General features: G+C 42.3%; 1 protein-coding gene across 1 annotated transcript in view; it reads right to left on the reverse strand.

Moving 5' to 3' along the window:
- Positions 1 to 19,571: 19,571 nt before the first annotated feature.
- The window catches only part of LOC138770457 (embryonic protein UVS.2-like), a gene marked incomplete at its 3' end in the record, with an annotated part of 40,991 nt that continues 39,854 nt past the window's right edge, over positions 19,572 to 20,708 (reverse strand). The window contains exon 9 of the mRNA XM_069949559.1: positions 19,572 to 19,631. Coding sequence (XP_069805660.1) covers positions 19,572 to 19,631 — 60 coding nt within the window. The remainder of the gene's footprint in view (positions 19,632 to 20,708) is intronic.

Genomic DNA, 20,708 nt, shown 5'->3' on the forward strand with positions numbered 1-20,708 from the left:
CATTATAATATCATATTCTATTCACTGTATACTAGGGAGACGTGTATAAGTTGGAAATAGATACTTAAGCAACACAGCAATATCTATATTGAGAAACATTACATAGAGAAGATGAGCTATATTTGTAGTGGTCTTAAAAGGGTATAAACAGACATGCACTTATACTAGACACACCCAAAGGGGGACGGTTACAGTGAGTCATGAACCCTATATAAAATGGTAGTCACCAAAATGGAGAGAGTTGGATCAGGGCTGTACAGAAGGTATGAGCCCTATGTCACAAGAAGGATCCAGGGCCTCCAAGGAGAAGGCTGTGTCGTATGATGGAATCCATGATGGAAGAGTGAAGGAAGGAATGTCATCCAGGATGCTTGAGTGAAGCAACAGCTGCTTTAAGCTCGTGACGATTTGTAAAACAGACCCTTCACTTCAGATGAACTGTCTACCACATGCACTAGGACTGTAAGACTTTTCTTTTTTATCAACTTTCTTTTTATTAAGTTTTTCAGTACAAACAAAAGTGCAGAAGACATATAATATGTGGCATACTGGTTCATGAACAATAGACAATGTTAAGATGGATGAACATTAGCCTGTAACATAAGAGGAGGTATAAGATCACAGTAAGTCTGCACATAAACAATATGGAAATGAACAATATAGAATATAGAATATAATATAGAAATATGTTTGGTCCTTGTATGAGAAGGAATTACATCTGAGCCAGCAGCGCTGTCAATGTTACAGCCATCGCTGGTTAAAAATAGGAGTATGGACCTATAGGAACAACATTATAAGGTCTTGAGAATAAACATTAACTTTTAACATGCCTGAGACTTTTCTTTCGGAAAGTTGAGAGAAGAGAATAGAGAGGGGAAAAGATGAGAGAAAGTAGGGGTGGGAGAATGGAGTCAAGGGGTGGGATAAGGTTGAGGGATGGGTGGGTGGGGGGGGGGGGTCGATCATCCCCTGAGAGAGGAGCTCAACCTGTCGAAGTGGAGGGATGAGAAAATAAAGGGCTTCTCGGAGGGGTGACGGGGGAGGCAGGTAACCATGCGGAAAAGTGCCGTGAGTCTATCCAGGGCTGCCAGACTTTGAGGAACATGTCATGTGTTCTATTCGCCCAGATGGATAGTTCTTCAAACCTGCAAATTTGCAAAAACTGTACCAAACCATTCCTCAATGGAAGGTGGTAGCGTTTGTTTCCACTTGAGTGGGATCAACGCTTTGGCAGCCGCCAACATGTGCGTCACCAAGTTCTTTTTGGACGGGAGATAATTAGGAGATGGTCTGACAAGAGCAATTTGGTCTAGTGACAGAGTCAAATCCACGTTAGTGAGATTGTGGATAATGGTTTCTACTTGTTTCCAAAAAGGAGATATAAGGGGGCAATCCCACCATATGTGGGAGTACGAACCTTTGTGTTGAAGACATCTCCAACAGCGATCAGAAGAGGAGAGTTTATATGCATACAACCATTCAGGCGTTTTGTACCACCTTGTCAGCAGTTTGTAGTGACTTTCTTGAAGCAGCACACAGCGGGAGTGTCCATGGGCATTTTGGAGGATCATGTCGACCTCTGCATTTGTAAGTTTGGTGTTTAATTCCTTCTCCCATGAGGAGATAAAAACTGGTCAGGAAGTATTCCCTCTATTAGAGAATTATATATGGTTGAAATAGATCTATGTTTAGGTTGTGTCTTGAGGCACAGCCTCTCAAACCACGTTAATTCCCTAGAGGCTTTGCCATCTTTAAGCAGGTTATTAAGTACCTGGCTGACGTGTTCTTTATGGAGGAAGGTCAGAGTGCATGGCTCCAGGAGTTCCCAGAGGCGTTTAGTATTGAGGTTGGAATTCCCCATTATCAGGTCTCTTAAAGGAACATCTCTGAGTCTTGCCCAAATGTTCCCGTAAGTGACCTGTGCTTCCCTGGAAAATTGTGGTGCTATAGACGCGGGTAGGATAGGTGAGGGGAAAGGGGCTAAATTAGGAGAGGATGATTTCCATACCGCACACATGCCTTCTAGGAGCGGGTGTCGGCGTGGAGTTCGTGTGGAGGATATCTGGGGAATCCAAAGAGTGACCAGCTCCATGGGTTCCAGAGATAAAGTATTGGGGTAGTGAGGGGAGGTTGAGTTAGAAGGGATAGGGAAGGTTAGGTTCATCCAGTTGTGTAGCTGCACAGCTTTGTAATACATGTGTACGTCAGGGAGCCCTAGACCACCCCTAGTTTTATGTTGTGATAATAGGGCATGGGCAATTCGCGGTCGTTTAGCTTTCCAGAGATACCTGGAGAATAGGTGACGGATGGTGTGAAATAAGGTGACTGGGAGCTTAATCGGTACCATTTGTATTATGTATAGCAGTTTGGGGAGTATATAAGTTTTAAGCAGGTTTTTCCTGCCCATCCAGGAAATCAAAGGGAGATCGTATTCCTTCAAGAGAGAGGAAATAGATGCAATTAGAGGAACATAGTTCAGTTGGTACAGGTCATCTAAAAGTGAGGAGACCTTGACCCCCAAGTATTTTATAGCATGCGAGGTCCATGTGAATGATGTGATTCCCTTTATGACTTCACCTTAAAATTAGAAACTGAGTGGAAATCAGTCAGCGTGCGTTCCACTTGGGGTAGGGAAGATAGTGGACTGGCTAGAAGAAAAAGGAGGTCATCTGCGAAAGCGAGGACTTTGATCTCAGAACTATGGATGCGGATCCCCGTAATGTGAGGGTTTTGCCTAATTTTCTGCAGGAGCATTTCTACTACCAACACAAATAGGGTAGCGGATAGGGGGCACCCTTATCTTGTGCCATTGGTGATGGCAAAGACAGGAGACAGTGTGCCATTTACTTTAAGTCTTGCGTGAGGTTGGTCATAAAGGCTGAAAATGGCACGAATAAAGACTGGGGGAAAACCAATTTTTTCTAGTGCAGCCCGCATGAAGGACCAATCTACTCTATCAAATGCCTTCTCGGCATCAATGCCGAGAAGGACTGATAGTTGTTTATGTGTGTGTGCTGAGTGTAGGGCGTGGAATAATTTGGCCGTATTGTGGCGGCCCTCCCTTCCAAACACAAAGCCCGCCTGGTCCTCTCTGACTAGGTTAGGAATAAAGGATTTCATGCGTTAGGAGAGAAGTTTGGCCCATATTTTTAGGTCCAGGTTGAGCAGTGATATTGGTCTGTAGCTCCCACGATTTGTTGGGTCCTTTCCCTCTTTCCAGATAAGGGTCACGTGGGCTTCCTGTGTTTGTTTTGGCCAGGGAGAGCCTTGGAGTAGGGCATTGCATGTAGCTGTTAGATGTGGTATTAGAGTATCTTGGAACTTCTTATAGTAAATAAGTGGTAGGCCATCAGGGCCGGGACTCTTACCTGGGGGGAAACTATTGATAACTTTCATGATTTCTGAGGCTGTGACCGGGGCTGTGAGCTGTTCTGTTTCTGAGGGAGCGAGTGTTGGGACATTTAAGTCCACCAGGAAGTTTTCAATGAGAGGCTTCCGGGTTTCTGGGGCTGAGTAGAAGCGTTGAAATGCTTCTGCAATTTTTGTTGTGGAGGTGTGTGATTGGCCTAAAGCATCTTTTATGGAATCAATGTGCATACTGTCCTTGGCTTTCTTTATCAGCGAGGTCATGAGGCGGCCTCCTTTGTTGCCATGAGCATACAAGAAGTGCTTAAAATGAAGAAATGCTTTAGCGGATTTGAGGTTGAGAAGATTTTTCAATTTTTCTCTTAGAGATCGCAATTCATCTAAAGCAGATCCAATCTTGGAGAGTTTATGAAGTCTCTCCAAGTTAGAGATCCGATGTAAGATTGCATCTGTCTCTTTTTGTCTGTCCTTGCTGATTTTGGAAGCCAAGGATATAAAGATCCCACGGATGTACGCTTTATGCGTCTCCCACAATGTGGGAGGTGGGATGTCTCCTGTATCATTGATCGCAAAGAACTCTCGTAGGTGTGTTGTCACTTTGTTTCTGAGATCAGGGGAGTCTAGTAGTGTTTCGTTTAGTCTCCATCTCAATTCTCTATCATGTAAAGAGGGGAAGGATAAGGAGAGTGTGACAGGGGTGTGGTCCGATATTGTGATTGTACCAATCATTGCTTTGGTGAGATGTGGGAGTAGGGAGTTGCTGGTGAAAATGTGGTCTAGTCTCTGGTATGAGTCGTGTACTCCTGAGTAAAATGAATAGTCTACAGTACTGGGATTAAATAGTCTCCAGGTATCTATTAGATCTAGTGACTGTAATTTAGAGTGGAGTTTTGCTAGTGCAGTGGATGAGATGGCTGAACGTTTAGAGGATGAGTCTAAGAAGGGGTTTAAAATGAGATTCAGATCAGTACCCAAAATGATTGGGCCTTGAGCAAATAGTTTCAGGTCATCTAGAGTTCTCAGAAGCCATGCAATCTGACCAACATTAGGGGAATAAATGTTTGCTAGTGTGTAGGTTTGAGATGCTATGCTCACCTTCAAGAAGAGAACCCTACCTTCCGCGTCTGTGTGCTGCTTCAAGACCTGATGTGGTAGGTCTTTATGGAGGGCAATTGATACTCCTTTAGATGCCGACAAGGGGTGACAGGAATGATACCAGCTGGAGAAATGTCTTTCTGGCAGCTTCGGGATTTTGCCTTGCTTAAAATGCGTTTCCTGGAGGAACAAAATAGAAGATTTAAGCTTACGTACTAAAGATATTATATGGTGACGTTTGTTGGGGCTGTTGAAGCCCTTAACATTGAAGGTGGTTACAACAATTTCCGGCATGGTGGGGGGGAGAAGGGTATGGGAAGTAGGGGGGGGGGGGGGGTTAGGAGCAAATAGACAAAAACACATGTATGTGAGTGAGCATGCCAGGTCCACATAGTGAAGGTGGCATGCTAAAATTAGTTTGTCAGAAACAGGGAGTATTACAGTAGGGATATTCAATGCAAGGTATACTATAGCGGATTACTGGGAACCTGTGGTCAATACAGTAATGTGTCTTTAAGTAAGTCAAATAAAGACAGAACAGTGTACAGTTTCTTGAGACCGCCGTACAATGTCCTCATAGTTTGGTCACCATCACGGGAGGAAGGCATCTGTGCTTGTCCCGGGACGAGGGAGGAAAATGTTCCTGGAGAAGACTACGATTAAGAGGAGTGCAATGCTGTCTTAGACGGCGTCTTCTTGGACTTATGTGGCTTCTGCCTGTTGGCGGTCTGCCAGGGCAAGACGGTTGGTAGCGTGGGTAGTTGTGTTTCATCATTAAATGGCAGCCACGAGGGTACAGTCACAGGAGGTATGCCCAGCGCTTCCCAAGCTGACTCTAGGTCACATGGAGTGTGTATGGCTATCCGTTTGCCATTCTTGAGAACCGCAAGACCAAAAGGATACAGCCACATATATTGCAGGTTATTAGCCTTTAAGGCTTCCAGTAAGGGTCTCATGGTGCGCCTCTTGGCCAGGGTGGATGGAGCTATATCCTGGTATATGGCTATATCAGAGTCCTCGTATAGCAGTGGGCGTTTGTCTCATGCTGCGGTTAAGATGGCCACCGTGTCGACAAATGAAAGGAGGCCGCATATGACATCGCGGGGGGGGGGGGGGGGGGGGGGGTTCTGTACGTCTCGGTTTAGGCCTGACCGCCCTGTGGATTCTCTCAAACACTATGCTGTTTGATCGTTCCTCCCCCAATAAATGTGTAAAAATGTCCCCTGCTACCTTTTGGAGTGTCTCTGGAGCGATACTTTCAGGGAGGCCTTTAATGCGCAGGTTCTTCCTCCTGCTTCTGTTTTCTTGATCTTCCAGGAGGGTAAATGCTTTGTTAAGCTGCTCGGAGTGAAGGTGGATGTTGTCCGCCATTGCTGCCGTGTGGGAGGTTATGTCCGAGACCACAGCTTCCAGGCCTTCCACCCTATTACCGATGGCTTGAACTTCCATCTTGATGTCCGTGAGTTCGGACAGTACTGGTTTAAGGGCCTGAGGGAGAGTTCTTTTAATAAAGGATTTCAGGAAAGAGGTGGTGAGGGGTTCACCCTGTTCACTGTCAGCGGTGCTTTCCCTATTCAAGTCCTCTGTAGGGTCTCGTTGTGAGGCAGTGTCAGGCGCCATCTTGAAGAGGGCCGCTGGTGAGAGCGAGCCTTTCTTCTTTAAGTAGCTCGTAAGGTTCTTCTGCTTGTTTTTAACCTTTCCGGGTGTGCAGTAGGGTTCCCTGAAGGAGTCCTTGCCATATCTGCTCATGCTGGAAGGTGAAAAGAGGTTCTAATCAGCAGTATTTGTTGGTGACAGACGGAGCTAAGCCAGCATGCGTCTGCTCTGGACCGCGGTCAGGCTCCGCCCCCCCGGACTGTAAGACTTTTCCAACTATTCATTTCTGTAACTTTTATTATTTTTAAAGAAGTAATAAATCTCCATTTTATAAAGAAACCCCTCTGATGTCATCCTACTGTGGCGAGCCATAAACTACAGGTTTACTCCCATTTTCTACAGTCACACCCCCTTTTTCTCGGCCAGAATTTCCAAGAGGCGCACGCTTCTTAGTAAACCCGGCGTCAGGCTTTGTGCAAAAAAATAACACCTGCTTCCAGTAGGTGTAGATTTGTCTCATGATTTACGCCTGCAAGTGTAAATCATGATTAGAGTCGATCAAATTTACAATAGAAACAAAAAGAAGTGCTTTGTTCCTATCTGCTTTCAAGTCTATTCTGCTTGGTGCTGCTCCTTCCGGTTCCAGGTGCTGGGAAAAGGTGGATCCAGTCCTGAGAAACTGGATGAAGTTTCCCAGGAGTGGATTCAGCTTTTCCCAGCACACAGGGAGGAGCATCACTGAGCAGAACAGACTTCAAAGCCCGCAGCCTGTTGAGCAGAATACAGATAGGAACGAAGCACTTCGCTTTGTCCCTACTGTAAATCTGTTCATCTCTTATCATGAAAAATGTGTGGGAGGAAAACACGCCTCCTTCACACCTTGCAGTACCCGCCCTTCCCCCCTTAGTGATAAAGGTATCCCATGTTAGGAAAGACCCAGTAGATTGGTCAAGTAAACCTGTGAAAGAGATAACATTACAATCGCTCCATTCCTTGAAAAAGGAATTTGACGAACCATGGAGAAATGTCGGTGAGCACCACAAAGGGCTATATTTGGAGACACAATATGGGAACCCATATAACTATAACATCCTACTGTGTCCATTACTATAAGATAATCTTTTCAAGGGGTAATCCCGCACTACATAAACATGGCCACTTTCTTCAAGAGACAACACCACTCTTGTCTCCAGTTCAGGTGTGGTTTCCAATTAAGCTCCATTCACTGCACTGAGTTACAAATCCCCAACCAAACTGGAAACAAGAGGGGTGCTGTCTCTGGAAGAAAGTGGCCATGTTTTTGTAGTGCTGGATAACCCCTTTAAGCCTTGTGGTAAGTCTTTGAATTTGGTGTGAAGAAGAGCAGGTAGCGCCTATGGTGGGACTAGCTATGATTCCAGGGCAAGATGAGAGGAGTGATTAGTGCCTAGAATCCAGTCTCTCACGTGTCGTAACATTGCTGCCCAATTGTAAGATCTAATACTGAAGAGTTGGGTCCCACCGTCATTTTTGGGAATACATATGGTCTCATATGCAATACATGACCGCTTGCCTTGCCATAGTTTGGTATAATCAGAGTGACGAATGAGGAGCGGTTTGGTCTTCATGGGAGATAATAATTTAGGAATAAAAATCAAGTTCATCTTGTTTAATAAGTGGGGGGTAGGTTAAATTATAAAGAGATAACGGTGATCTGCCAACTTTGATGCCTAGATATGGAATATGAGAGGAATTTGATAATACAGGCCAGGTAATCCCTTGAGTGTGAAAACTATGTGAACAGGGGAATAGTAGACAACAAAGCGGAAAGATGTTTATGTGGAGAGTCCAGAAAAATAGGCGTATTGTTCACAAAAGATGCTAACTTCCCTGGAGCCCACCCGGATGGCCCTATATACCTCAGAATGTATAAGATGAAATGCTAGAGGCTCAATGGCCAGGTTGAAAAGCCGGACTGAAAGGGGACATCCCTGTCTCGTGCCTTTTTGGCGCAGGAAAGCATATAGATTAATAAGCAGACTACACAGGGAGGCATATAATATTGGTAGACTACACAGAGAGCAATATATTAACTAGGGACTACACGGGAAGCCATATATTAATTAGGGATTACATTGGGGGCCATATATTAACTAGGGATTATACAGGGAACCATATATTAATTAGAGAAACAGATCGCTGATGTCAGGGAGACCACCCAAACGATAACACTGCCGGCTGCTAGTGAAAGCGCAAACATGAATATGCAAAAGAAGAGCCTGTGGAGCCTCATTGAAGAGTCTTTGAACACAGGACTAGCCAGATACAGGTGTCTCCTGTAAGGAAACCACCAAAACCACCATATTAAGTGGCCCTATAAGTCAGTGTAATGACAAGGGAAAAACCAAGGCCAGGTATCCATCCACAGACAGCCATTTCAGGGTGTTGCCCCTCATCAATGTGGAGCAGGATTCTGGCTAGGTGGGTCCTTCCCGCAGGGATATCTGGCTAGTCCTGTATTCCAAGATACTTCAATAAGGCTCCAAGGGCTCTTCTTTTGCATATATTAATTAGGGATTACACTGGGGGCCATATATTAATGGGGGACAACACAGGGGGCCATATATTAATGAGGAGACTACATGGGGCATATATTAACAGGGGACTACATAGGAAGCCATATATTAATGGAATACTACACAGGGGGGGAGGGCATATATTAATGGAGGACTACACTGGGGGGCCATATATTAACGATGGACTACACTGGGAGCCATATATTAATGAAGGACTACACAGGGACATATATTAATGGGGGATACATTGGGGGCCATATATTAATGAGTGACTACACTGGGAATCATATAATTATAAGAAAACTTCACTACAGTGGGGGCACTGAGCTTTTGCCTACACCGGGGGCATTATCTGAGCTATGGACTACAGTGGGGGCACTATCTAAACTGTTAGCTACTCTGGGGGTCATTGTCTAAACTAGTAAATATACAGGAAAAATATTGAGCTTGATATGTTCGTCTAGCAAGTGCTGTCGACAAAGGTCATGGCCAGGTGAGGTAATCAAAAAAGTCTGGGCCAAATGAAAAGAAAAGAAAAATTTCTACAATCAAATAAGACATCACCTGTCAGTCACTGGATGTAACAGCATTGTAATCACTTATATGTTTTGCAAAGCTTGTGTACAGCTAGTATCCACTAGTGTATGGTCACTATATAGGGTTAATTTTGGTCTATGTGCATTGTGTTCTCTTTAGAAACAGTGTGGTATTATAATTTAGTTACTATAAGGTAGAAAGGCGGTATTATTTATCAGATAGATAGATAGATAGATAGATAGATAGACAGACAGACAGACAGACAGACAGACAGACAGACAGACAGATAGATAGATAGATCGATAGATAGATAGGAGATAGATAGATAGATAGATAGATAGATAGATAGATAGATAGATAGATAGATATTATGGGTATTGCTGGTATGATATTCTAGTTTTCTTTAGTAACAGTATGATATTTGGTTACTGTGTGGTCGTGATGTGGTGACAGTATTATTTGTCACATGTATACTGGTATTATTGGTAATGTTGGTCTGAGTATATTGGATTTGATGAGTAATCTTATAATGGTAATATTGAGGTTATTAATATCTGTCCCTAATAATCTTGCTACTGTAAAGTGAGCTTGGTGTAAACTGGGTCTGTTTTTACTTTTTGTTTGACACACCTGCTTGCCTTTCAGCCTCCTGGCATTGCAGCAGTTAGGGTGGTATTACACGTGCCGATGGATTTAGCGCTCGTTCACTGGGCCTATTACACAGGCCGATAATCGTTTAACAAGGGCTGCAGGGACATTGTTATTGATGTCCTTGCAGCCTTTGTTTAAACTGTATACATACCTATCCAGGTTGCAGGGCTCCTCTTCCTCTGAGCTTCTCACCACATCCCGCACGCTCTGGCTTCACAGCGGCCTGTCAGCTGACAGGCCACTCAGCCAATTACTGGCCGCGGCGGTCCCGGCATGTGATTGGCCGAGCGGCCTGTCAGCTGAGACAGGCCGCTGTGAAGCTGGAGCGCGCGGGACCTGGTGAGAAGCTCAGAGAAGAGGAGCCATGCAACCTGGATAGGTATGTATTCCTCCTTGCATATCGTCAGCGTCCGCCGCACACCGCTATTACACGGAGCGATGCGCGGTTGGCGCCCAACGAATATAGGTCAGAACCTTTATCAACGATCAGCCGATGACAACGATCAGCTGATCGTTGTCTTTATTACACGGAAAGATAATTGGCCAGGAAGTGCCAATTCGGCCGATTATCATTCCATGTAATACTGTAGTACCATTACACTGCTCCCTGCTAGCCTTGATCGCTGCAGCTGAGCAGTGTTTTTTGATTGACATTGCCCGTTTGGTTCCGACTTGGCTTGTTGACTCTCCTTTGTTGTGTTTGTCTGTCTTTCTTATTCTGTGTTACACTTATACATTATACACTACGTCACAACTTCGTGCTTGTCCGCGGCTGCTTAGGGCCGAATAAGGCAAGTCGGTAGGGACAGTGGGTGAGTTCAGACTTAGGGCCCAATTTTTTTTTTTTATATTCAAGGAGGTTTAGCCAAAGGGAAATAGTTTAGTTACCAGCTAGAGTGTTTAGCAAGAACAGAAAGTCCATTAAATACCCCTTTATGGAGCCCCTCCCCCACTCATAGAGACTGCAATGTTTTTGTCAACTAATGCCATCTCGTACACGTTTTAAGAATCTAAATGATAAATCCTTTTTTTTTTTTTTTTTTTTTTGAGACTTTAATTGTAAGACAAAAAAAAAGTAGTGTATGTTCCTGTTTTTCCTTTCCTAGAGTGTAGTTTTGTCATACAACACAAGAACGGAGACAACTTGTAAAAGCCATCTCTCTACCATAAGTAGATAACTTTGTTTGAAGGACAAAGCCTTACATAACATTTCTTAAAGCATGAATATAGTAAGCATGGTAAGGTTTGAGGTATTTAGGGTTGTTGAAGAATCGTTAAATATACAAAGGGGTAATCCCCTCAACCCACTAACATGCCTTGAATTTTGTTGAGTATTACAACAGAATGTAGTTGCTCTATGAGAAGCTAATGTGCTATGTCACAAAAAAAGGAAAGAGTAGATAAAAGAGGAATAAGAGTGTGATGTCATGAAATTTGTTTTGAATTGTTTTGAGTTGTTTTGAGTTGCGTTGAGTTGTTTTGAGTTTTGACTTTGAGTTTGTTTTGAGTTGAGTTGGTTTTTGGTACACATTTTCCTTCTTGTCTTCGCCTTCTCTCCATTGGTTTGTATTACTTTTGCCCTAATTTATAAACACTGTTTGCGGAGAACATTTTATTAACTCATGTGGGTTGCTATGAAATGTGACCTATACTATTTCTTGATTGATTGAAAATCTTAAATATACTGTAATTGGTCTATTTCCACCACAGAACAATGTACGATCTTTGGGATCATAATGAAGTGTAAGTGTAAGCATTTGATAAGCAATATACAACATTTTATGTGGTTTCCATATTACTTATTTTCTTAACATTTTTTGAACGATGAGGAATGTTTTTTTTGGCCTGAGAAGCTTTGACCTCCTTCTTGGGGTTGTCTTTCATCATATTGTGAATCGCCTTTCATCCTATTGTGTCTTGATAATATTTTTTAGAGATGAGCGAATCACTCGGAAATTCAGTTCTTGAAGTTCACAAATATTTGCGTGAATTTGCGAATATTTGCGAATCACATACAAGCAAATTTTCATTAAAACAGGCAAACTATAATAGCTACAATAGTGGGACTATTACAGAGAAGCGTTTTTTTTTTTTTTTTTTTTCCGACATTTTTTTTTTAAATGTCAGTCAGCCCGTCTGTCATTCAATTTCCACCATGGACAGCAGTGGACATTGGTGGATCAGTGGCATAATATCAGTGGACATTGGTAAATGAGCACCCAGTGAGGTACTAACCAACACAATCCAAAGTTGCTTAACGGCACTGTGCGGCTCAATGGCTCAATTTAGGGTGCTCAGCCTCACGGTCCCAGACCCAGGTCCCAGCGGTGCTAGATAAATAGGAACAAGGCGGCACTTCAGAAGTCAGTGAATAAAAATGGTTTAGCTTATACACCCAACATGCAGCATGTTGGCTGAATAAACTAAACCACTTAACCCCTTTTATTCACTGTCTTCTTGAGTGCTGCCTTGTTCTTATTTTTCCAGTGAGGTATTAAGATGGACACTGTGTTCACTTTGACTTCCTATAATGCACACCCAGTACTCAGTGACTTCCTATAATGCACACCCAGTACTCAGTGACTTCCTATAATGCACACCCAGTACTCAGTGACTTCCTATAATGCACACCCAACGACTTGGTATATGTATGGACAATGGCTTCACTACTCTCACAGAAAACCACCCACAATCCACCCTCTTCTCCTCTCTGTACCTATCTCTCTGGTTTCTCTTCCTGCTCTAACTGCCTGCTGCAACCTACTCTCCTCTATACACAGCCGACTGGCCGCTTCCAGGAAGCCAATCACCTTTAATAGAGAGTGAGGGGGATTGCTGACATCACAGTGGGATTTGCAGCTGATTGAACAGATGCAAGGGATTATGAAAAATCCTTTGCTCCAGCCAAAAGACAGTTCAGTAAGCTAACATGTGCGGCCCCATGTTTTGCGAATTTGCATGAATCGCTACAAAGCAAATTTAATGCCTGATTCGCTGTGAATCGGAATTCGTCAGATTTGCTTTTCTCATCTCTAATATTTTTTTATCCTCTATGAAGAAGCCAAATTTTGTGGATTTATATCTTAACTCACAACACATAGACTCTTTTTGATTTATGCTTTTTTTTATTTATTTCAAGGTTCATTATAGATATATATATTGTTCATTATCATCATAATCATCATCTTCTAATATAATGATCACCTGGCAAGACTTTTTGGCATATGCATTCTTCTTCCTCCCTCTATTTGAGTCTCACTGTTTCTTCATTTACATTATGCCTCTGCAGATTATTGTACTACACCTATTTTATTATATTTGATTTATATATGGCTAGGCCACCAACTTCTATTACATATATCACTTTTATGTCCTATCATAAATCCACTAACCATCAATTCCTTGCTTTCCACATTTGGTAAGAACTGCTTGTAAGAATATTCCCTGATAGGAAGGGCTTTATTTTATTTTGGAGAATGCAAAGTTTTATTATTATTTTTTAAATAAAACCTTGTTCTATGACTGTGGGTTGGTATCAGAGTATATCTTACTGACAAGTAACACTGCAATATGGGGTCTACTAATACCACTATACAGTATCATCACAGAACATGCTTTTTCCTTGGATTAGGTGGTGGTTAAATTAAATTCATTACAATGTTATGTATTGTGGTTGGCTTTAACATAACTGTTATTCTTATAGCTTTTTATTTACCATACTCTAGTTTTATTACACATAGCATGCATGCCTTATTGGCAATGTTATACTGTATATAGGTGCATAGATCTCTTTTGTCAGTTCAAGGGATAATTCAAACTTGTGATCATATGCTTATATTCATATTTGGATTTTAGATGCTTCAACACCAAATCTATTATGTTGCATATTAGTCATTTATTTGCTGTTAAACGATGTCGAGAAATCAGGCCAGCTCTTTTTCTCATTTTCTTTGTCTAATATATATGTATCGATCATGTATGGTATGAACGTAATTTTCCTTTTTTTTTTGCTTATTGCAATTTTGCAATATCATTATAATTATCAGTTATATCTCTTATACTCTGTCATATCTAACCCTGTCCCAAGCATAAAATCAAAGAAAATTATGAGAAAATCATTCCACCCTGCAGAATTTTCTAAAAAGACGAGTCTTCTTCAATTATAAGTAACTGGAAGGTCTTTAAAGACTGTAAATAAAAAAAAAATTATAATAATAATCAGACTTTAATTCATAGCAGAATACAGTTACACTGCACTCTATTCTACCTGAGGAACAGTAGGTAAAGACTAAAGTGAATGCATAGGAAATAATGGATGTTTTATGGTCTGAAAATGGAGAAAAGAAATAAAGTTTAAAAAAAAATGTATGTTTTGAATGGTCAGAGCTTTAGGCTATGTTCCCACTAGGTATGTAAAGATGAGCGCAAACAACAGGTATTGCTGTAAAACCACGTCTGGAATATGATCATTAATTCTGACCGTAGTTTTACAACAACGGCCGTGGCTTAGCCTGAAAGAGAAGTAGACACCTCCTATGTAAAAATTAATAAATAAGTATTTTTCTTTAAACAGCTTTTGAAAAAATTACTATAATGGCCTCTCCAAAAGGTATTGTATAAGTGTAATGCTACGTTTACACGGAGCGATTATCGGGTGAATTTTCGCGATAACGATCGAATTCGAACGATAATCGTACGTGTAAACGCGGCGAACGATCGAAAAATCGTTCATTTTGATCTTTTAACATGTTCATAAATCGTCGTTCACCGATCGCAAAAAAAATTGCCGATCGTTCCGTGTAAACAGTCGTTCACTGATTTTACCTATGTGTGAGATAGGCTTAACCGATCGCAAAACAAATTTTCTGTACGATATATCGTACCATCTAAACGCTGATCCTTTTAAAAAAAAAATCGTTACTTCGAAATCGTTAATCGCACGATCGGGCGAATTATCGCTCCGTGTAAACTTAGCATTAGGGTCCTTTTACATGTAAAGATTATCTGACAGATTATCTGCCAAAGATTTGAAGCCAAAGCCAGGAATGGACTATAAACAGAGATCAGGCCATACAGGAAAGCCTGAGATTTCTCCTCTTTTCAAATCCAGTCCTGGTTTTGGCTTCAAATCTTTGGCAGATTATCTGTCAGATAATCTTTCTGTGTAAAAAGGCCCTTAGGGTCCATTTACACAGAAAGATTATCTGACAGATTATCTGTCAAAGATTTGAAGCCACAGCCAGGAATTGAGAAGAGGGGAAATCTCAGGCTTTCCTTTATGACCTGATCTCTGTTTATAGCCTGTTTCTGACTTTGGCTTCAAATCTTTGGCAGATAATCGGTCAGATAATCTTTCTGTTTAAATGGACCCTTATGGAGCGTTTACACAGACAGATTTATCTGACAGATCTTTGAAGCCCAAACCAGGAACAGACTATGAGGGATGAGGTCATAAAGGAAAGACTGGGATCGATCCTCTTTTCAAATCCATTCCTGGCTTTGGCTTCCAAAATCTGTCAGATAAATCTGTCTGTGTAAATGCAGCACTTAGGGTGCGTTTACACAGACAGATTTATCTGACAGATTTTGGAAGCCAAAGCCAGGAATGGATTTGAAAAGAGGATAGATCCCAGTCTGTGCATAATGACCTGATCCCCGTTTATAGTATGTTCCTGGTTTGGGCTTCAAAGATCTGTCAGATAGATCTGTCTGTGTAAACGCACCATTAGGTCCTGCAATTAAAGGGAAACTATCAGCTGCAATCCATGTTCCAAACTGCTGACACTGTTTGATAGCTAGTAGGTCAAGGAGACGCATGGTACTGTATCTTAACCCCTAGGCGACTATAGGGATGTTCAGAGCGGTGCTGCGCAGCGGCCCTGCTCTGAACCGCCACGGTCCTGGGTGCTGCTCGTAGCTCGGGACTGCGGCTATTAAAGGGCACGGTCCAATCGCCATATCTGCTAATTAAGTAATCGGATGCAGCTGTCAAAGTTGACAGCTGCATCCGATTACTTACTGCACCCCATCATAGGTGTCTAGTGGGGTGGATCACCCCCCCCCCCGGACGTTGTCCCGGAGGAGCGATCCACACATCAGGCTCGGACCGGGGTCTACGCTGTAATGGCGCTGATCCCGACTCGGCACTCGATTGCTTCCAGCTCCAGCAGCCGGAAGCAATCCAGTACCTATCTCATTGATCTATGCTGTATCATGCTATATGAGATCAGAGTGCTTATACTAGAAGTCCCCCAGGGGGAATAACCCTAACCCCAAGGGGGCTTCTAGTATAAGTGTAAAAGTAAAAAAAAAAAAAAAAAAAAAAAAAAAACTCCCCTAATAAAAGTTTGAATCACCCCCCTTTCCCCATGTTATAAATAAAAATAAATAATCATGTTTGTTATGGCCGCTTGCGTAATCGCCCGAACTATTAATTTATCTCATTCCTGATCTCGTCCGGTAAATGGTGTAAATGGCGCAAAAAAATCCCAAAGTGCAAAATTGTGCATTTTTGGTCGCATCAAATCCAGAAATAATGTATTAAAATGCGATCAAAAAGTTGCATATGCGCAAGGAAGGTACTGATAGAAAGTACATGTCATGGCGCAAAAAATGACACCTCACACAGCCCCATAGACCAAAGGATAAAAGCGCTATAAACCTGGGAATGGAGCGATTTTAAGGAACATATATTTGTTAACAATGGTTTATATTTTTTACCAGTCAGTTTTATGCCAGGGCGAGCGGCGTAAAAATGAAATCCCTCTAAATAAAAGATTTTTTTTTTTTCCAATTTCACCACACATTTATATTTTTTTTCTGGTTTTGCAGTGTAATTTATGAAAAAATTCAGCCCATCATTGCAAAGTACAATTAGTTGGGCAAAAAATAAGGGCTCATGTGGGTTTCTAGGTGAAAAAAAGGAAACTGCTATGGCCTTTTAAGCACAAGGAGGAAAAACGAAAATGCAAAAATTTAAATGGGCTTGGTCCTCTAAGGTTTAAGAGCGACTATCTTAAGAGTTGGGGTGAAGGGGCCTCCCAGCAAAAAAATCATAAGGGGTGTCTCTGCGACCACAACCAGGTGGTTCTTAGCAGGTTAGGCTATTGCTGTATCCCAGTTTTCCATGCGGTCCTCAAGGTTGTATCCACCCTCTCCACAGAGCAGACAGACAGCGGGAATCAGAAGCCAAGAGTTCAGGTTCATACAAACTCGAACCTCGGCCGGTTCGCTCATCTCTAGTATAAGGTGACCAGAGGGGACGGGGCTTATAGGTAAAAAAGGGGATAGGTAAGCCTGGTCAGACACAAAATGTTTCCAGTATACTGCGTATATCTGCCTTCATAATATACAATAATGATTTTATTCTCTGGTACAAACAGTCGAGGCTTTCCCAAGCACCTAAATTGCAGCAAGCTGGAATTCCTTCTCACTCCCCCTCCCATCCCTATTCATGCTTAGTTGACAGCTTGAGGCTGAATCCTAAGCCGGGATAGGAATGGGAGGGGAAGTGAGAGGGTGTTACAGTCCTCAGCAGTTTAGATACTTGGGAAAGGCTCTTTGACTAATTTCACTGAAGAATAAAAGGTTTCTTCTATGTTTTAGAAACACAGATGGATATTTCAACGGCACCTTTACTTAACAGCCATGTCACAATGTCAGCAGTTTGGAATCTGAACTGCAGCTGACAGATTCCCTTTAAAGAGCCACTGCTCCTTTGTTCTACCGAAATGGGACCATCAATCTTATTTAAATAAGAGATGTCTAAATTATTTTTCCTTTGGATCTAATGCACATCATCCCTCTCATCACTATTCCTGCAGTGTCATCTGTTTCATCCTAGCTCTGCAGCATCTATATATTTCATTATTGAATTTGGGTCATGTGACCTCTGATCAGCCACCATCTTGACTCTCAGATTCCAAAATGCATCCAGTTCCTTTCAAATCTTTTGAATTGATCCCATGATGCATCAGCTCAGCATCACATGGGACGCTAGAGCCATTACTATCTGTGCCTGCAGGGAAGACAGTGTAATAATCTCCATCATATAGGAAGTTCTGCTGGCTGAGATGGTGACCCCATGGAGAGGAAAAAAACACATGTAATCTCCAGGGGGCAATCATGAGGTCACATGATCCAACTGAAAGGATTAGCAAAGGTGTTAAACCTTTAACTCTCCAGCTGTTGTAAAATTACAATTCTTAAAGGGGTACTCCAGCGGTGGGGGGGGCACTTTTTCGCTGGGATCGGGGACGAGGTGGCGGAGGGAAAAGGCGTCCATCCACCTCACTGATTCCAGCGGCGGGTCCCACATCGGCCAGGCACCGGAGCCTCGTCCCTGATCCCAACTAAAAAGTGCCCCCCCCCCCCCCGCTGGAGTACCCCTTTAACAAGCCTGTGCAATCAAAAAGCAAAAGCATTTAGGCTCTATGGGGCAGATTTATCAAACTGGTATAAAATAGATTTGGCCCAGTTGCCCCTAACAACCAATCAGCTTCCACCTTTAATTTTCCGAGGAATCTGTGATGACTGAGAAGTGGAATCTGATTGGTTGCTAGGGGCAACTGAGCCAGCTCTGCTTTACACCATGTTGGATAAATCTCTCCCTTTGTCTAGACATAATGGGACTGGAAGTTTTGCAGCAGCAAGAAGGCCTCAGATTACTGTGTATTTGATTCTAAAAGAAAGAGGCAACTAAATAAGATTATAGTAGCAGAATTATATACAGTGGTACCTCAGTTCTCAAACTTAATTGGTTCCGAAAGGTAGTCTGAGAAGCAAGCAGTGTCTTCCCATAGGAAATAATGTAAATGTTGGTAATTGGTTAAAGCACCAACCAATAATGACCTACAATACTACAATACAATTACGTTGAAAAGTGCCCAGTTTATTCACTATAGTACACTACAGAACAGCACTATACTGTACAGTACATTATACACAAGAAACATTCAACAAAACCAGCAATTATAGTACAGTAGTCACCGAATCCTCACCACTTATTTACTGTATAGTCCTCCCCCGCCCCCACAAGCACTGTAAAGTATGGGAGATGGCGGTGCACTGACTGAACTACTACTGTACTGCATATGCACTCCAGCAGTCTTATACTGTACTGTACTGTATGTGAAGTCTCACCAGTGCTAAACTCATCAGGTACAACCCACCATCTACGCTCGCAAAAATGTTCAGATAACGAGAAAAATTTGAATTCTGAACGCTACTTCCAGGTAAATTCAAGACTGGGGGCCCGAAAAGTGTTTGAGAACCGAGCAAGAGTTTAACCAAATCAAACTTTCCTTTAAAATAAAGTTTGAGTTCCGAGCAATTTGAGAACCGAGGTACCACTGTTTATATATTGGCTGACAAAAAAAATAAAAAAATAAAACATTGGGGAATGCTTCTTTAGGCTATGTTCACACTATGTAAAAAGAACAGCGGTATTTCATAACAACGGCAGTTGTTGTGCAAGCAACAATCATTATTTTTTAAAACAATAGCAGTTGTTATGAAATACGGACGTTGTTTTAACATAGTTTGAACATAGCCTAATAAAGAGGCGTTAAATAATGACATTGTTTTTTCAAGTCACGTCTGAAAAGAAATAAATAAATTACTCGAGTATTCCAGCTTGAATCCACGTTTTTCGTTGCCTTTGTTGCTTTTGAAAATCAACTTCATTTCATTATTAACTGAAATGATGTTTAATGTGTCGGCGCCACAAGAAATCCACGTGGCTGTGTTGCTATCCACACCAGAAGTAGTAGTCAGACTATCAAAGACGCAGTTTATAGAGAAGTCTATATCATATTCACCGGTCAGTAAGATCTATGTAAACGAAAGGAAGAAAATGGTATAATATTAGAGATATTATAATAAAGAAAGGCAGGATTAGGCTGGCGTCACACACAGCAGTTTTTTGGAAAACGGCCACTGCAGTTTTGAGCCAAAGCAGGAAGTGGATCCAGCAGGAAGGAGAATAGGTCACCCCTTTATTTTTTCCATTCTATTTATAACTACTCCTGGCATTCACTAGATTTACCACTTTAGGGTATATCCACACTATGGAATCCTGACAGATCACCCGCCGCGGATTCCGCAGATCGCCCATGTTTGAGGCTGCGTACATCTCCGCTTGTTCTTATAGGCTTCATTCTATGGTTTGTCAGATTCCGCTGTCTATCCGAAGAATGAGTGGGTTCATTCTTGGGGCAGACGGCAGAATCTGCCATGGACAGTATAATCTCCCTTTTCTCCCAGGACAGCAGTGGGCATTGGTGGACCAGTGGTATTAAATCAGAGACTCTGCGGGAAGTGCTAGGGTCACCATGACCTCTCTTGCTGACGGCCCTGGCAAGCAGAATTGGGTCTGAGATGCCTCAGGAGACGGGGCAGAGAAACCATCCTGACCTTGCCATGAAATGGTGGTGACACTACTCCGGGATGACCCTTCTGATGACTGCTGTCTCTGGGATTGGCTACTGCCTGTCATGAAGCTTGAACCTTAAAGGATCCAGTCAACAATCCCGGCCTGGCTGGTGTTTACCTTCCCACTAAGTGTAACTGGGAGCTGAAATCTTCCTTCAGTACAGTTAGGATCACCATACCCTGAGAAGGGCCTGATTTAGTTTTTTTGTTTTTTACACGCTTGATTGTATTGCTTGTTTTCAGAATTTTAGAAGGAGCAAAATAAATTTTATTGGATGGTGGATAGTGCCACTGATTTTTAGAGAACCCACTCACTGACAATAAGAACTGTTTTCACAGCGCCCAGTAAGTTAAGGCGGACGCTGTCTTCACTGATCCCAGTGAATTGGTATAACACTGTGAGTTTACAGAGCTCACTAATACAGTGTCAATATTAGGACATAGTCAGAAGTCAAAGTCAAGAATCATTTTGACACA

The sequence above is a fragment of the Dendropsophus ebraccatus genome, chromosome 13 (genome assembly GCF_027789765.1).
Source record: "Dendropsophus ebraccatus isolate aDenEbr1 chromosome 13, aDenEbr1.pat, whole genome shotgun sequence".
Taxonomy (NCBI): Eukaryota; Metazoa; Chordata; class Amphibia; order Anura; family Hylidae; genus Dendropsophus; species Dendropsophus ebraccatus.